This window comes from Hippocampus zosterae, chromosome 2, assembly GCF_025434085.1.
Source record: "Hippocampus zosterae strain Florida chromosome 2, ASM2543408v3, whole genome shotgun sequence".
NCBI lineage: Eukaryota > Metazoa > Chordata > Actinopteri > Syngnathiformes > Syngnathidae > Hippocampus > Hippocampus zosterae.
The window spans coordinates 27,833,356-27,851,633 of NC_067452.1; the positions used below are offsets into that span (position 1 = coordinate 27,833,356).

The following is an 18,278-nucleotide window of genomic DNA, read 5'->3' on the forward strand; positions in this document are numbered from 1 at the left end:
TTTAGTGGCAAACCTGTTTTGTACCTAGAATGCTGCATGGGGGAACTAAGTACGGTATATAGGTCCAGCAGTTCGAATTGACGAACCATAATATTATTATTACTACTTTTTTAATAGATAACAATGACTAGACATGCCACAGAGGACAATGAACATTTTTGGTTTACCAATTTGCATTATATAGATTGATTGGGGGAGTGACAATGGCAGAGAATGTTTTCGAGATTTTACAAATGGAAAAAAAACTTTCTGTAGTTATTATTGTCTTTGTTTTTATTGGTGTACATGCCATCCATCATCAATCCATCAATTTTCATACCGCAAACGTAAGTAAATGACAGGAGGTTGAAATTTGTTTTGGTCTGCAGTTCCCTCGCCTTCTCGCAGGGGGGCGTTGCAGACAGGTTTCTGTCCATGGTACTGAAGGTTGAACTCGAACTGTCCACTCAAGTGTTTTCTTTCCAAGGTGCTGAGTTGGTCCGAGTGGTTGGGTCTTTTCTTGCCGGGCTGGCCGAGGGATGGAGGCCAAGTTCTAAAGACACACTCGAGCGCTCCATTAGACATCGCTACGTGAAGCTGGCGATGTCGACAAGGAGGGGGAGGGGAGGGCATTAGTCTGAACCTAAGGTAAGGCTTTATTTCTCTCTCACAAAGACGAGGCACGAAGCGCACTGTTTGGCTGGGTTTCCGAAGGCCCCGTTTGGCTTCCCAGCGGTTCTTGTACGTTAACTGTGGACGACGTCCGTGGTGTCGGCCGACCCACTTTTCAACGCTACTGGCGAATCATGAGCGTTTGGTCCCGAGGATGCTTTCCAAACGACATTAATCGCCGCTGATGGTGAGGCAGCGGCAACAATGGCGACTACGTGCCAAAAGCCAGTCGAGTTAATAGTTTGTCGCGGAACGCGTTGTTTCGCTATGGTTTGCGCTTATTTTTTTCCTCTCCTGGTATAAATAAGAAATGGCTCGCTCGCGGAGACAGGCCTGTGTGGGGCTGAGCAACCAATTTCTGTCGGCCAAAGTCATATTTGGGTTGTGACTTCTGAGTAGAAATTTCGCGTTTCGCTGTCAGGGATCAGCCCCGTCATTGCTAAATCACTTTCAAGCAAGAAGATATATTTTAAAGCCACTTGCCCTGTTTAAAATTGTCTGCTTCTGACGAGTCATGTTTGACACGCTCACATTATCCATTCAAGAAGCACTCCACATGAAATTCAATCTCCTGCATGACCTGTGAATGCAGACTAAGTCAAGCACTATTGCTATTCGACATAACACTTGGTGGACGCTGAAAGATTTAATATTCTCATAAATCCTTTACATGCCGAATACAAAATTGTATTTTTCCCCACAAATGCATTACGTGCATTTAAAGGTGAAGTAAGCTGTGCAAAAGTGTGGAAGGTGTTTGTGCGGCTCGAGTTAGAGGAAAAGTATGAGTGTAGAATCCTTTCGCCAGGAAAAGTGTGGGTGGTGACGAACCACCCACAACCCCCAGGGATGCGACGCCTTTGTGAGCATAATAGCAGCACAAAATGCTCAATATAGTATCGCTTGTGAGCTGTTCCTTTTGTCAGCCTAAAACACTTACCCATCCATGTGCTGCACCGCTTCTTGTTCAGGGTCAGGGGAAGCTGGAACCTATCCAAGCTGACTTAGGGCAAATTGCCTGACTGAAGCTTGGACTGGTTGCCTGGCAGTCACAGAACATACACTTTATAGAGAGGGACTAGAGCAGGGGTGTCCAAACTTTTTGCCAAGGGGGCCAGATTTTATGTGGTAAAATGTCGGGGGGCCGACCTTGGCTGACATTCTTTACATTGAACAACAATATTGTTCAACAAATTTTAGTAAGCCAGTCTGTTTCACATTTCCATTTTTATTTTAATTTCAACAATCTTAAGAATTTCTTTTGGTTCATTTGAAACAGGAATTTGAAATATGACATATCAGTCAATATAAACACGGAGTGATGTCTTGTTAACTCGTGAGTCATGCCCTCTAGTGTCTAAATGCTATTACTCATTTAGTGAATGCTATTACTCATTTAGCCACTAGAGGGAAGCAGTACTCTATAAAACATCACTCGCCAGTCTACGAGACCTCAGTCAATGCAACACGTGTTCCATTGCGCCCAACCTGCGGGCCAGACGGCACTGATTTTATGACGGGGGCCGAGGGCCGGATGAAATTCGACCGCGGGCCGCATTTGGCCCGCGGGCCGGACTTTGGACATGCCTGGACTAGAGCTTTCACACTCACATTCTTTCAAACTCGCATTCATCACGGAGTGGGAATTGAACCAGGAGTGCTTGCATGTAATTCAGGTGAGCCAACAGTTACACGATCAGTCAATTGGTTCTGAAATATTGGCCTTTTTTCCTGCAAGAAAGCTGAAGAAAAAAAATTACTAATAAGGGTCCGATCAGATTTGGATGCTACTGTATTTACTTGTTATCAGGAGACTGCTTTGGTGTGCTCTGGTGCATTAAACAGCACAGGCCTACAGTCGCCACTTGATTATTTTTTATTTTATTTTTGCTTGTTCGCCTGCATTTTATCGAGTGTTAAGCTGTAGTTTGCCCTTTGAAACAAGTGATTTTTCCGCTGAAGTTAAAATTGATTAGATTATGGTTTCTTAAACGGACAGTTACCCCATAAAGACAGGATTGACAGGATTTCAAAGACTCATGCAAAATATACAAAATAATTATGACAGTAAAACCTTGTAAGAATGTGTGACTTAGTAATGGATACTTTTTTTGTAATAAAATTATGGAAACACGTTTTAGGATAAAGGATAGTGTGCATCGTTGTCTATATATATATATATATATATATATATATATATATATATATATATATATATATATATATATATATATATATATATATATATATTTGTCCTGCTCCTGACTGTCAACCAGTCCAGGATTTATTCTGCCTCTCACCAAAATCAGCTGCAATAGATAGGCTCAAGGTCACCCGAAATGCTAATGAGTAAAAAAAATGGAATATAGAAAATGGATGGATAGCCTTTCACTTGTATTACAGTTTTCTACCTTCAAAGTACTCAAAACACCCTTCGTTGATGACACAGCATCAGGAGCAATAGAAGTTCCAATATCTTGCTCAAGGGCACTTGGTCACAAATGTTCAGAATCAAACCCACAACCTTCAGGTTGGGACAGAAACCACTGCTCTAGCACCTCAGCCATGTTGTGTCTATGCGTGCATACCGCATGTGCTAACAATACGATATAAAGATTAGAACAATGAAATTATCAGCATTTGCCGGAGTACATATCTGCAATACATCTTTATTTTTATAGTGCTTTCACAACAGCTGCAGCTGGAACAAAGCACTTTCCACAACATTTACATAAAAAAACGATAATACAATGGAATGCATAACATAAAGCATCAATTGCATTCACGTTTTATTTACATTACACTTAACAGGATTTTATGTTTACATAGAATATGGGAAAGAAGCGGTTGGTATTGAACCTGGGAAGGGGCTTCTTGAGTTTGATTAACTGATATCTTTGATGGGTTAATCTGTACAGATTATCCCATGTACATGCGAATGTAACAGGCGTGTTCTACTAATGTCCATCTGCTGTCCAGATGAGCCAAGACACTACAGAGACACGAACACGAACACGCTCCAAAGGCATTCGAGGTCAGTAAAAAACTTTTTTTCAAACTCACATTTGCCTGTTAGAACAATGGCAAAGTGTCAGTCAAATGAGTGTTTTAATAGGTTTTTTTTCAGTTTTGTCAGAACTCTCAGGACATGACATGAAGCATGAGCTGACGTGAGTGATTTTTCCCCCCCTCTACATTTGTGTTAATGCTTTGTGAATACTTGATAATGTGCTAGGGTTTTGATGTTTGACAGTGGCAGTTGTCCAACGCCTGGGTGTGATGGCAAAGGTCATGTCAGTGGAAGATACTCAAGGCATAGAAGGTAGGACTGGATAGCCGGTATGAATCCATCCAGTGCCCAAGGCAGATAAGAATTATTATGAGCCATTATGTAATGTTTTAGTGCGCTGGGATGTCCAACGGTGAAGAAGAGAAAGCTGGAGGAGGCAGAGGCTGAGGAGAACCAGTCTTCTCCTAAGAAGAAGGGTCAGTCCAACTTAATGGAGGCAGAAGAAGACTTATCCATAAACAATGACGAGGCTGAGGAAGAAAAGGATGAGAAAAATGATAAAGACGACGAGGACCTCAACGAGGAGAAAAATTCAAACAACAGACCAGAGTCAATGAAAAGTGAGTCAAAGCATAAATTATAGTCCCCACCAAAATATTGGGACGGCAAGTTGTTTTTGTTGTATACTAAAGACATTTGGGTTTCAGATCATAAGATGAATATAAGACAAACATTCAGAATAACAGCTTTATTTCATGGTATTTATATCTAGATCTGTTAAACAACTTAGGACAGAACACCTTTGGTTTGAAGCCACTTACTAGACTATAAACAAACGGAGGAGAAGTATTGGAGCAAACATTGTTAAATGAACTTAAAGGGATATTTCCCCAAAACACACTGCCAACACAACAAAGGGCTTTGACGGGGATTGCAGGGAACATAACCAACCTTTCACACGTATTGACAATATACCGTGTTTAATTAATCTACCATGCATGTTTTTGGTACAGTATGTGGTACGAAACCAGAGTACCTCCAGAAAACCCACGCAGGCACGGGGGTAACATGCAAACTCCACACAGAAAGACCAGATCCCGGAATTGAACCCCAGACCATCATCAACCGTGCCTCCCATGTGTAGCACATCTAGATGTTAATACAATCAAATAAAAGATGGAATTTTCAACATTCATCAATTGATCTGAAATCCCATCGTCTTCAGTATACACCAAAAAATAGGCTGTTTTATATTATGTTATAGAGTGACGTGTACCACAGCTTGCATGTTTGATTCACAGAAAACAGCTGCCCATTGATCAAAGAAGACACAGCAGTTGCAGAAACAGTTGTTTGCGCTCCAACTAAGGATGAGGAGAACATCACCTTAGAGGTTGAGAATGTAGTTGTGACTGAGGAAACTAGTAGGAGTGAGAAATTGGCAAGAGAGGAACAACTGTCTGATACTGAACAAGACAAAACAGACACAACACCGGAAATTGAAGACAAGCAACAGACAGCAGAGCACCCTCAGAGAGACTGTGAGAGAACTGAGGTTGAACATACGAAAGAGGAGGAAGAGGTGGAGGAAGCAGAAGAGCAAACTGAAAAAACAAATGGTTTTGTAGGGGACAGGGAAGTGGAAAGACAGTCGATAAGCCAGGAAAACTCTGATCACCAGTACTCCACTGGACTTTACATCCATCATCAAGTCAATGAGTTAGCACAGGACCACAGAAAGGATGAGGAGAAAGAGGAGGAAGATGAGAGGGTCCAAGAAGTTGATACCCCTTACTCAATGAGTCCACGCAGTCAAGGATCTCAGGAGTCTCTTGAGACAGAAAAGGTCTGCACACCCACGACTGAGGAAGAGGCATACGAAGCGCAGCAGGAGAGGGAAGAGGACGAGCGTCAGGATGAAGCGGCCAAAGTGGAAGAGGTAGAGGTGGAGGAAGAAGAAGAAGAGGAAGAGGAGGAGGAGGACGATGGTGTTGAGGACCAAAGCTCCAGCAAATCTTCTCCGACCACAGTGGTAATAGAGGTACGCTCTGAAGAGGAGGAGGATGATGAAGAAGAGGATGATGGCGATGACCGTGACTGTATCTCGGATGGTTCGGGGATCACAGACGATTCTGAGAACTGGGATATGACCCGAGGGAACCTGGGGCTGTTGGAGCAGGCCATCGCCTTGAAAGCTGGGGAGGGGAAGGCGGGACAGGAGGCCCAGAGCTCCCAAGACTACCAGTCGTACAACAGCCCCAGTAAAAGCACAGAAGCAGCGATTCGACGCAACGCCCAATACAGTAAAGGTAACCACTGCTTTTCTTTCATGTCTACTTGATGCAGAATATTGAGGCATTATTTTATGTATGTTGATGACATTCTGATATGATCCCGACTGTCCTTGCTCGCATTGATTTTACACTGGAGATAAAAAAAAATGTAAACACATCCCTTCCGTTTCAAATGCCAGATTTTTGTGGGATAATTCATGAAATCATTTGAAAACTTGACCATTAATGTGACCTCTAACCTCTACAAGTCAACATTTGCTTAGATGAAAAAAAAAGATGCGGGAATAATGTAGCTGCACAAGTGTACCCACCTTCTTATAAGTGGGGATATGGCTGTGTTCCATGTTAAGAAACCACAAACAGAAGTCACCATTTAAAGGGATTGTAAAGTCGGGATGGTCCGTTTTTCACCAACGAGCTCAATTTATGTATTTTTTTCAACGAGGAAAATAATATTAGCTTGTATTTTCAATGTTATTAATTTGTTTCAGAGAAATCAGTGAAGAACTAACTTAATTAAAAACTCTTCATGGCTGATTTTTAAGACATTGAGGAAAGAAGAAAATTACATGCAGCCTCTGTCATCCTAATCTCTTTTCTTTGAAAAATCACCAAAACATGCAATCGCTATGCGTTCTGAGAGACTTTTTGTATTCTGATTGTTGTTTGCTTGTTATGAATTAGATTTCAATCTATAAGCGTTAGCTTGACTTACTTTTTTCCAAGTCCACCTCCAGAGGGTACACCGACACCACTCATCCGAAAATGATGCCCAAAAATTGGCCAAACTGGGCTGAAGGGTCCCCCATCCATCGTTTTTCTACACTGTATGTCCTCATTAAAGTAATTGATCACAACATATTCGTAACTGCTAATTAATCCCTCCTGGCTCTCTTCAGAAAAGAAGGAAGTAAAGTGTCCAACCCCTGGGTGTGATGGGACAGGTCACGTGACGGGACTGTACCCTCACCATCGGAGTCTATCTGGATGTCCTCATAAGGATAGAATTCCTCCAGAGAGTAAGAACAAGACTATACAGAAACAGACTGTGCTTGTTTAACACCGACTGTAAACAAAGTTCCATTTAGCAAACTGTTGTTCAGAGTCGAAGTTTTCAGAGTTAATGCTTGATGTTGTGTTTCATCTATAAATTCTATGTATGGTAATCATATTTCCTCTATTAAAGCTGCAGCTAAAAGTACTACTCCTGTAACTAATACTACTAACTTTGCTAAATATGCCACTCCCGTCGATTGTGTGCGCTACTATTTTATTGGTAAGCTTTTCAACCTAAACAGGCTGAAGAGTTTGTATGTTCTGTGTCTGTAGTCCTGGCCATGTATGAGAACGTCTTGAAGTGTCCCACTCCTGGCTGCACAGGTCAAGGCCATGTCAACAGTAACCGCAACACACACCGCAGGTTAATAATGGACTCACTTGCATGCACACACTCACTGGACAACTGTGGTTGAGCATGCAAGCTAGGAGGTGCTTTGTGTCTTTTCCAATGGATAACTCAAGAAGCACGGGCTCATAAAAGGTGTCAGAAAAGTACTAAGATGAGTTTCATAAACGATAGCTCTCAAAGCCGAATTACAAGTTTTCCCCTTCAGTGTGGCTCAGACGTGGGCCTCGTCCTCAGCATGTCGACAAAGAGGCGCTGCAACGCTTGCTTTGTTCAGTTCATGAGACGAGACGAGTGCAACCTCCCTGCGCAAAAGACGAACACTGGCCAACGTGTGTGAGACCCCAGGAGAATTATTTTGAAGGGTAAAATTAGTAGATAGTAAGATTTTTGGGACACCAGTCCAGGAACATTTTTTGGACTCACCTCATAAGCTTTCCATTGCGCATCTTTTTTATTTAATTTCTTAGATTCAGCAAAGACAAGTATTTTATTGACATATTGGTGCTTCAGTCTAACCTTGTATTGCTAACACATTCTACGCATCCTCACACTATGTGGTCGTGTTTGTGTTATTTGTGCTTTTAAACATCAACTACTGAATTGATTCCAACACAGGTTGTTTGTTGAAGCTCAAAGTAAATAGTGGCGACTGCTAAAGCGATAAAATCCATCAAACTTAAAGCAGTAGTCTAAAAATGTCTTTACAATACTATGTTCTATCTTCCTACACTAGACTAACGACAATATTCAGATTAATAATTAGTCTGTGGAATATACAGTACCGTAAGTTAGCGGAAAAATTCACGTGTTTTTTGCCTTGTACTGCCACTTTGCTGTTGACTGAAAGGGTCATTTTCAAGTTTTGGTAATTGCATGATGTTGAGCTCTCTTTGGAGAACCATAGTGTTCTACTATCAATTCAGTATGAGTTTATTCTTATTTCTGACATTTGTATTCCAATATTTAATCATTTGCGTGTGTCAATCCCGTCAGTTTGTCGGGCTGCCCTATTGCTGCAGCAACTAAAATGAACAAAAACCAGGACAAGCAGGTCCATCTACAGGCTGCAGTCAGCGAACCCACGTCCAACTCTGACAGGGTGCTCAGGTGAGACTTTTTTTTTTTAATTCAGGGATTCGATGGCAAGATTTGTTAAATTGCGATGATGACTCACTTCTTTTTCTTTCTAGGCCCATGTGTTTTGTGAAGCAGCTGGAGATCCCTCAGTATGGCAACTATGGTCCCAATGCGGTCACCACCACACCGCGAGCAAACCTGGCCAAAGAGTTGGAGAAATATTCAAAGGTGTCTTTTGACTATGCAAGCTTTGATGTCCAGGTGTTTGGAAAGCGTATGCTTGTTCCAAAGACAACCACCACCGAAACATCACCCAAAGCCTTCAAATGTAAGCCACACATCAGAGCACACATCATAATCAAGGAAGTGCTAAATTAGTAGTAAGTTATACATGTGAATTGTATTGAAAATTTGAGGCTTCCAGTGTAGCACCTGGAACACGCCAGTAAAGGACATCCAAAACCACACAGTCTCATGCTGGCTCTTGTCCTCAATTACAAGTTGAGGGGGCCAATTTTGTGAACATTTCTCAAAGGATGGAAGATCATAGTGCAGATTAGTGGTCACCAACGTTTTTTAAACTGAGAGCTACTTCTCGGATACTAATTAATGCGAAGGGGTGCCAGTTTGACACACACTTCTGAAATAACGAATCTGCTCAAATTACATGCTAATATTAACTCAACTCAACTGTACTTATACAGCACTTTCAAACAGCCATCGCTGCACACGAAGTTCAGATCTGAGTCATGCTGAGTCAAATGCCAAAGAATACAAGAGAGTTTTGAGGCGGGTTTCAAAGATGGGCAGCGAGGGGGTATGCCGAATGTTGAATGGGAGGTCATTCCAGAGAGAGAGACCAGCACCGAAAAAGGATCGATCCCCTCTGAGCTTTCGTTTAGTTCTTGGTACTTCTAATAATGTCTGGTCTGCGGACCTGAGGCGCCGCAGGTCTGTAGGGGGGGATGAGCTCAGAGAGGTAAGGTGGCGCGAGGTCGGGATGTGACGAAGGCATGAATTACTGACTCGAGGTGCTCATGAGAAAGGAGAAGCGGGATTTAACGACGACGCCAATTTGCCGGTCAAGTTTAAAATCATTGTCCAGTTTAAGACCCAAGTGAGACTGTTGACTTTTATTAAGACAATATGTCACAGGTATATAAAAAAGGGCCTCTTTCTGCCTCTTACCCTGCATGTGTAGATGTTTCCCTCTTCCACCACATGGAATTCAAATGATCAGCTCACCAGCAACCTCTAAAAGAGCCTGATAACAATCCTGGTTGAAAATGGAAAAAAATGCCCCCCCCCACCCCCCAAAAAAAGGATTGTAAGGATTTTACATTGTTGCATTCTTTCATGGCAATCACAAATACAGTTTGCGTTATCAACACTCTGCACAATTAGAACTCATCACTTTTTTTGTTTGTTTTAAAACATGATGTTATCTGTTTACAGTGCATAAGTTGCATCTTTGGGCTTCTCTCCTTACTGCCTGCCTTCTCATGCACAACCGGCTTAGTCGGGTGGCGTGCGCAGTGTTACAATGCATGCACTTAACGTTGTATTTCCTGTGAACGTACGTTTATTACCGTGATGGCAAAAAAAAAAAAAAGCAACCGGTTGCTATTGATTATTTTTGCTTATGCAACCATGGCACTTAATTCAATCTAGGCCACACAGGAGAAAAAACATTGGAGTTTGAGGTGTAAATGTGGCTATAAAGTCCCATTCATTTGTGTGAGCAACAAAGTGCCCTTGAGCAGGGGTGGGCAATTATTTTGGCCAAATGAGAAGCAGAAAATATTGTAGAAGGCCGGGCCAAAAGTTAGAAATAGAAATAGAAAATAAAGAAGATAGACTATGTCTTTGTTTGCCAGTAATCATGTAACATTCTCCTCCACCATCACACTCAGCACCGGTTCTCCTCAAGGATGTGTACTGAGCCCCGTGTTGTTCACACTACTCATTTGACTGCTCTCCGACTCTTATTAGCGGTCCAGTTTGCGGAAAGTTTTTAACATGATAACAATCAAACCATTCTAGGAAATGTTCATTTACTCGAGCCACAAGCAATTCACTCTGAGCATGGAAATTGCCAGAATCGGACTGAATAAGAATCGCTTCCTTGTTTTTCAAAGTCTCGTAGATTTGAGTCTTTCCGACTCCAGGCATCTCCTGAATGTTTCGTACTTTGTTACCCACTTCGTTTAATCAGATACTTATCACTTTCCCTTCCATGGTCATTACTCTCTCCCTCTTTTTTCGTCTTCCCCTCCCTCCCTGTGCTCTGCAACTTGAAGTAACTGCGCCACCTGGTGTTGAAATACCTGTCATTACAAGTCCAAACGAAATGAATGCAATCAAACCTCAATTGTGCGCCAATCTTCAACTGCCCGGATTAAAAAGAGCAACGGGCCGGATCTGGCCCGCGGGCCGTAGTTTGCCCACCCCCGCCCTTGAGTGAACATTTATGAGGCCCACACAAATACACAAATGCCACTTGCATTCACTTGTTGGGTGAATAATAGCAAGGTCTGCTAGAGTTACGATGGCATAAAAAACTCTATTTCATCTTCGTTGTGTTTAATGGTGACTGGCAATGTTATGAAATAGGGAACTACTGCCACCCATTGATGTGTGATGATTACTGCTTTGGCTGACAAATTTTTCATTACAAACAAAAGAACGCTTTCATTTCTTTTTAATCACCGTCTCACACATTTCACACTTGACTCACCAATTCATAAAGTAGATCCAAGATCCCCTTGAAATGACTACGCAATCGTATTTAATGCTTCAGTTTTATTTACCATTACCCCTTTTGTAATCGTGGCTAAAGCTATTATAGGAACTCTGGGAAGCAGTGTTGTTGTGTGCCAAAAATTTTAAATTTGTTATCTGGGCTCAACAGCTGATAAAATATACTTTAGAAGAGCAAGGGTCAAACATCAAGATGAAAAGTGGAAAGCTGCAAAAACAGACCATGTGTCAATGACATCATTCAAAGCTTTTTACAAAGCAGCTAATCAGAATGCTCTGATGTCCCGGTCACTCTCACATGGCCTCTGTCAGGGGATCACTGTGATGTATCTGTTCTAGTCCAACGTCTTAAGTCCAGTCTTTATGTTTATGTACATGATTTAATGAGACATCTTTCCCCCATAATTGATAATGTTGAAGCTAACCTCTGCTTTACCTGGACCCCACGCAGCAAAATCCTTCCCTAAGGCCTCTTCCCCAAGCGGAACGGGCTCAGGAGGTATTTCGAACAGTACTTTGTCCTCCAATGAGTACGACTGCAGTCAAGACGCCGAGGCAGCCCATATGGCAGCAACGGCCATCCTCAACCTGTCCACTCGCTGTTGGGAACGACCAGAGAGCCTTAGCGCCAATCCCAGGGAGCCCTGCACCGAGGTACGCTGAATTCCATTACATTACAGCCTGCTTGCTAAACTGCAGTCTTAAAGGTACTCACTGTTCTTTGACAGCTTATCTCTGTTCTTGGAAAATTGTAGGAGCCAGATATTGAAGTGGATGAGAACGGCACCTTAGACCTTAGCATTAAAAAAAACAAGCGAGAAAGCATGCAATCTCCGGAGCCTTCGTCTTCCTCGTCGTCGTCTTCTCAACACACACTAGGTGTTTCATCTCAGGGCCACACTCAGCCTGAGTGGGAGGGGCCACTCGACTTTACGAAATCAAGTGGAGCAAAGGAGGAAGGCCACGATGAGGTACAATGCACAGCCACTCACCGATTCAATGAACACTTGTGGGCAGTAAAAGAGTAAAAAAACTGAAAAGAAATAATGTACGCAAGCTGTTAAGTGGATCTTTTTTATTTTTTTGTTTTTTACCAACTTGTCATCAGGTGGATTATACAGCTACCTCAGACACATCTTCTGATGTCGAGGATGAAGACCAAGAGAACCTGGAGAACCTAGAGGAGAGGAAGTACCCTGGGGAAGTTACCACCAGCAGCTTCAAGGTCAAATTTCAGCCTAAAGACAGTAAAAAGGAGATCCTTGTGTAAGTACATCTGTCTTCTTACTCACAAATTTGAAAGAAAATTGCCCTACTTTTTTTTTTTTTTGCATTCCTTTATACTGTTTTAATTTCACTGGAGCTTCTCCTCGTTTATTGCTCAAAATTGACAAAACTAACACTTCTTAATAGAGTATTGTTTAGAGATAGCTTTAGCAGTAATTGCCGGCACTGACAACTTCTCCCCCACCTTGACACTGTAGATGTCCCACTCCAGGCTGTGATGGCAGTGGACACATCACTGGCAACTACGCATCACATCGAAGGTAAGCCGGATCGATACTGGCCTGAGAGTTAATTGAACTGTTTCATTCAAAATTTAAAACACAATCTGCATGTTACACCAAATTGAAAGTCTTCCCACAGATCATGGTGTCATGTGTCAACGAACTGAGACCACAGTCTTGCTTAGACTCATGAGATGTATCGCCATTATTGAATAGGTTGCGCATGATTGTGATTGTGAAGACAATATACATACAAGTGCTGCTCTAAAAGCGACGGGATAGAAAAGAGACAGCTGTATTTCTCTCTGTCTTGTCTCGCTGGCTGTTTAATTCAGGCTCTGCTTCATTCAATCTTCCATTCCAAAAAGCCTACTCTTGGCCTGTTGTCTGATAGATTCTCTCTAATCTTCCAGTCTGTCAGGCTGTCCTCTTGCAGATAAATCACTACGGACACTCATGGCTGCCCACACAGTTGAACTAAAGTATGTGTGCTGTCTTTTGCCTCTCAACTTCATGTTCTCCTAGGGGCATATTCTCCCGTGCGCTGAAGTCAGAAAAGGCGGTCTGCCGCACACTTATTTTAACTGTGCAATTTCTCTTCATTTGTCACTTATACAGTACATCTTCATCAAATGTACGCAGTCCGGGCGGAGCAACAGTTCAGATATTCTGCTGGAGAACTAAGCATCTATTCTCTTGTGCGTTCCAAAAGCTCTACTAAGGTCTAGTACCTCGGAAAAGGTGAAATATATTGCACATTTTGTGTCATTTGACAGCCGCTGATGCCGTGTGATAACTGTCGCCGGCCAACTGGGCTGATTCGTGCTGATGGGGCAGGTTTGAGGGGGGCACATCTGGCCCAACTCAGCAACTGCCCAACGGGTGTGTCCCTACAGTACATTACAAGGATGCCCAAACGGTGACATTATATCATCCATGTCCCAAGAGTTCAGTTATGAGCATGGTATTTTGATTGGGTTGCTTTTGTGGGATGGATTAAAAAGTGATTCTAAAATCACACGCTCCTTCTAAGTAGCCTGATGATGAATCACACACGTCCCTGGCAAGGATCAGGTCAGGGTGTGCTATGGAAATTAATTTCACATTTCAAGGGTGACATATTTCCCTATGAAATTCACGTCTCGGGAAAATTCCGTCATCCGAGACTTGCAGGAATCCTCAGAAATCAGCGCTCACACCTCTGCGCTGGGATTCACAGGTTACACATGGTGGGTGTGTCAGACGGCAGGCCGGGAGAACACTTTGAAAGTCCACAAAGCGCAAACTGGAGAATATGCCCCTTAGCGCGGAGTTAACTTTATGATTATTTTCCTGTTTTCACTTTTCCATCAATTTTGATGGCCTATTAATTGATGATAATTTGGAGGAAATATCGGTTATGAAAGCATTTAAGTCCGACGGTCTCTGAACATCCTAGGTGCCCGACTCCTGGCTGTGATGGATCAGGCCATATCACAGGAAACTATGCCTCACATAGAAGGTATAAAATGTTCTTCAGCTGTGTTTTTCTTGATGTTTTATCAGCTAATCCCTCTGTGGTCTTCTTTACCAGTCTGTCTGGATGCCCCAGAGCCAAGAAAGGTGGAGTCAAATCAAACCCCACAAAGGACGACAAAGATGATTCTGAATTGTTGAGGTAAGAGAACTGATGCCAACCCAACCACGACTGGAGCTGATTGGCACTGAGTAGTAATGGGACTGATACTGATTGGTTTTGTGTTGTTGATTATTGATCACGTGGAAGCATGGTGGACAAGCATACTTTTTCTCCACATTAATAAAGCCCCCTCTGGTGTTGTGTAAAGGTGTCCCGTCCCTGGCTGTGACAGTCTTGGGCACATCAGTGGGAAGTACGCCACCCACCGCAGTGCTTACGGCTGTCCGCTGGCAGCGCGCCGACAGAAGGAGGGTCTTCTTAACGGCACTCCCTTCTCCTGGAAGACTTTCAAGAGCGAGGGTCCGACCTGTCCAACACCTGGCTGCGATGGCTCGGGTCATGCAAATGGGAGTTTTCTGACACACCGGAGGTATCTTGATGTTTTTGCCACTCGATATTGCTTGTGTACACGCTATGTAAGATTGTTTCAAACTAACTATTCATGCCATAAACATGTCCTAGCATCTTTCTTTGACGGCATGCTTTGTCCTAGTTTGTCAGGTTGTCCTAGAGCACTTGCCAGTAAGAAGAAAGCCAAATTCCCTGGAGACGAGTATATCACTGCCAAATTCAGAGCTAGTGATGGTAAGCCGTAACCCTTTCATGTTTACTTCTACTTCTTTCAGTGACTTTTTTTTCACCACAAACGTGATCCCTGAAAATAAGTGTAATAATGATGAACGGTTGTGTTGTTTCTTGGACTAAGTTCTGGATAATGATGAGGATATCAAGCAACTTAATGAGGAGATTAACGATCTGAACGAGTCGAATTCAGAGATGGAGGCCGACATGGTGAACTTGCACACTCAGGTGAGTGATTTTGTTGACGTCGGAAAATCTGAATGAAATATATAAAAATATGTCATGTACTGACGGCCTTTTGTAGTGGGATCAAGACGGCGGATAAGTCCCAAATCTAGTCATTTGCCCTTTATTTAACTTGCACGTTGCAGATCCTTGCCATGACAGTCAATATCAGTAGTTGTACTGCTCTGTGAGCAACAGTATCAGGACACATTACTCGCTGCTGTGTTCTGTTGCCTTATTCCTACGACTGATTGCTCAACAAAAAAAAAAAATAGAGCTACGTAATAGAGCTATGGAAGATTTTATGGATTCGTGAGACAATAAGTAAGACTGAATAGCCTGCTGATGAAGTTGTCTCTGTTGTAGATCTCTTCTATGGAGAACAACCTGAAGAGCATGGAGGAAGAGAACAAGCAAATTGAAGAGAAAAATGAGGCCTTGTTTTTGGAGTTGTCAGGCCTGAGTCAGGCTCTGATCCATAGCCTGGCCAACGTTCGATTGCCAACCATGGTAAACATGTGTTAATGTTTGCAAATTAACACTAAATATCTTGTCTTTGTATTGTATTCAGCTGAATATGGGTTGAAAATAATGTGCAAATCACAGTATTCTGTTTTTATTCATGTTTTACACAAAGTCCCGGCTTCATTGGAATCGGGGTTTGTAGAATTGAAAAAAGAAGTTCCGTCAACCCATTTTCTACAGTGCTTGTACTAATTAGGGCAACCAGTTATGGGTGTAGCCCGCCTCTTAGCCACGGTCAGCTGGGATAGGCGGTCGCTCACCCACGAAGTGCTGTCGAAAGCGGATCGATGGAATTTAAGCATTTGAAAATTGTTCCGCTGTCTGCATTCAGCAGGAGCCCTTGTCGGAGCAAAACTTTGACAGCTACGTGGAGACCCTCACTCACATGTTCACCAATAAGGACTGCTACCAGAACCCCGAGAACCGGGCTCTGCTCGAGTCCATCAACCAGGCCGTCAAAGGAATAGAGGCGTGAGAGATCCCAGAAACATGCGGACGTCCCCCCAGAGATAGTGTTAGTGAAGGAAGCTTCTCATTTGGAACATTGCCATCTGTTCTTTGTATATTTCTTTGTTCCCGTGTATAGTTTTCCTGTTTGCATGTTGCTTTAGGACAGTGAGAGTGGGAACACGCGAGAGGATGATGACACACTGCAGTCAAACTGCTACGGTGATGACACTGAGGTGTGTAGCAAAACATATCCTACGTCCACTCTATAATGGTAGTAGTATTCTGTAAGATCATAGTGACGTTCCACCTGCTGGACTAGTCTTTTCTATATTCCTTGGTACTATTGCTGTGTAACTATGTGTCATTTACAAATATTTGGTTCTTTATGGAATATTTATTGTTGTTGCGCGTATTATCATGTTTGTCTACTATTATTTATAAAAGTCCCTGTAAAGTGAACATAAAAATGCTTTATAAATTTGACACACCTCAAAGTGTGTTATTAAAAAAACTCAAATTTTAATGAATGAAAAAATATTTATATCGCAAAGTAAATGCAATGAAATTTCAAATTGCGATAAAAATCAAGCTCTTCCCTCAGCTCTAAGATGTGGGCGTGTCCGTGTTAGCTGTCAATCAAATATATTAATATATTCTCCATCTTTCTAATGCCTACATTCCTGTATGTTTGAGTGGCTGGAAAATATCCCACACGCCATTGTGGGACTTTTCACTGCCACACCAAGTGGCACTAGCCATCAGCTAGCTCGTGGTTTAACCCTTTCATGCACCAATAATGATAACCTGCAACATGATAACATGATAAACTGTCCACTGTAGTAACCGCTGTCGGTGAAAGGCGATAATGGAAACTCAACAGTTTATTAAGCCCAGTTAGCTAACCGCAAGCTAGAGTCTTAGAAATGACCCGAACAAAACAAAGTTTCGCATGGGAAAAGCTTGCAGTTCTTATAAAATAGGGGAGGTGCAAGACATGCGTCCCTGAGTGCCGTATTTAGCCACGCCCAAAGAAAACCAGGAAAACTGAAAGGCTGGAAAATAGTTTTTAGTTTTTGCACATTTTCAGCAATTAACTTAAAGAATGCGTAATGTGTTTACAAATTGCTGAATTCACTTTACAGGGTCTTTTGAGTATTTATTCACTATTTATTTTTAACGTGTTACTTGAGAAGATTTGAAACCAGGAGACAAAACTCAAGTAAACATGAGAAGGGAAACACTTTCCCCTGCACTGATGAACAAAGGAAATATTTTAAGATATCAACTATGAATTGTTTTATAAAGTTATTTATTTAAAACACTGCAATCTTTTTACAGTAAATGCAAACATTTTGTATATGAAAGTTTTGAAATAATTTACTAATGACTTATTTATTGATTTATTTTTTGGTGCTTGTATTTATGATTTTGACGATATATGTGTTGGAGTACTTTGCAACTCACTGAGAATATTGAAGTGCACAGGTGTGTTGATGAACAAAGTGACGTGTGGAAACAAAGTGACGGTGAATATTTATTTAGTTATGTCAATGTGTGATGATGACCGTGTGGATTCTCTTTGCTAGTTCTTCAAATAAACGTTGACCAATATTTTGGACGGTGTCTCTCCAACTTGACATCTTTTGCTGGGGAAATATTGAAGGAAATTCATTTTTTACTGTTGGTATACAAATGGTTGTTCTCAGGGGTGCATATCCATCAAGTGTGCCCCGTGGATTGATTTGTTTTCGCGCTGTTAATCGTAGTGTAATTGTTATCAACGCAGCACTTACATAGCACACTAGTGCTAAATGCACAGGTGTTCTTCTCAACTTTTTTCTCGGAGGATATGGATGACATGAAACCACAATAGACGTGTTCAATGTTTTGAACAATGAACTGCCTGCATTTAATACAAAAAATGAACAATCACCCTTTCACTTCCCTCAATGTCCTTCGTTTTATTTCAACCTCGGGTTTAAAAAAACAACTTATCGGTTAGATGAGAAGTTTCTCACAACCCCAAAACTGGTGAGATGTTCCACTCGACCTGGGCGGGCGTTGACAGTTGCAGTGACTGTTCTAATGCATATTACTGCCACCTACTGGA

General features: G+C 42.1%; 1 protein-coding gene across 13 annotated transcripts; it reads left to right on the top strand.

Moving 5' to 3' along the window:
• Positions 1–218: 218 nt before the first annotated feature.
• LOC127596480 (myelin transcription factor 1-like) lies at positions 219–17,779 on the top strand. Of its 13 annotated transcripts, none has more exons than XM_052059007.1 (22): positions 634–838; positions 3,631–3,685; positions 3,779–3,821; positions 3,905–3,973; positions 4,055–4,281; positions 4,963–5,970; positions 6,855–6,974; positions 7,285–7,375; positions 8,357–8,470; positions 8,554–8,768; positions 11,652–11,854; positions 11,956–12,171; positions 12,309–12,466; positions 12,685–12,747; positions 13,122–13,190; positions 14,147–14,209; positions 14,282–14,365; positions 14,535–14,756; positions 14,880–14,971; positions 15,093–15,196; positions 15,560–15,703; positions 16,050–17,779. In XM_052059007.1, exons 1-22 carry the CDS (start codon positions 836–838, stop codon positions 16,191–16,193), a joined length of 3,507 nt encoding a protein of 1,168 aa, XP_051914967.1. In that variant the 5' UTR covers positions 634–835; the 3' UTR covers positions 16,194–17,779. The 13 variants fall into 13 exon arrangements, with proteins under 13 accessions (XP_051914959.1, XP_051914963.1, XP_051914960.1 ...); XM_052059008.1 differs by having other exon boundaries at positions 16,053–17,779; XM_052058999.1 differs by lacking the exon at positions 634–838 and adding an exon at positions 219–627 and having other exon boundaries at positions 3,570–3,685; positions 14,147–14,365.
• The last annotated feature ends 499 nt before the right edge of the window (positions 17,780–18,278 follow it).

Coding starts and splice junctions, on each gene's coding strand:
- LOC127596480 (XM_052058998.1), top strand. Junction 12,467..12,684: donor AGTAAAAAGGAGATCCTTGT/GTAAGTACATCT, acceptor TTGACACTGTAG/ATGTCCCACTCCAGGCTGTG. Junction 14,366..14,534: donor GATGATTCTGAATTGTTGAG/GTAAGAGAACTG, acceptor TGTTGTGTAAAG/GTGTCCCGTCCCTGGCTGTG.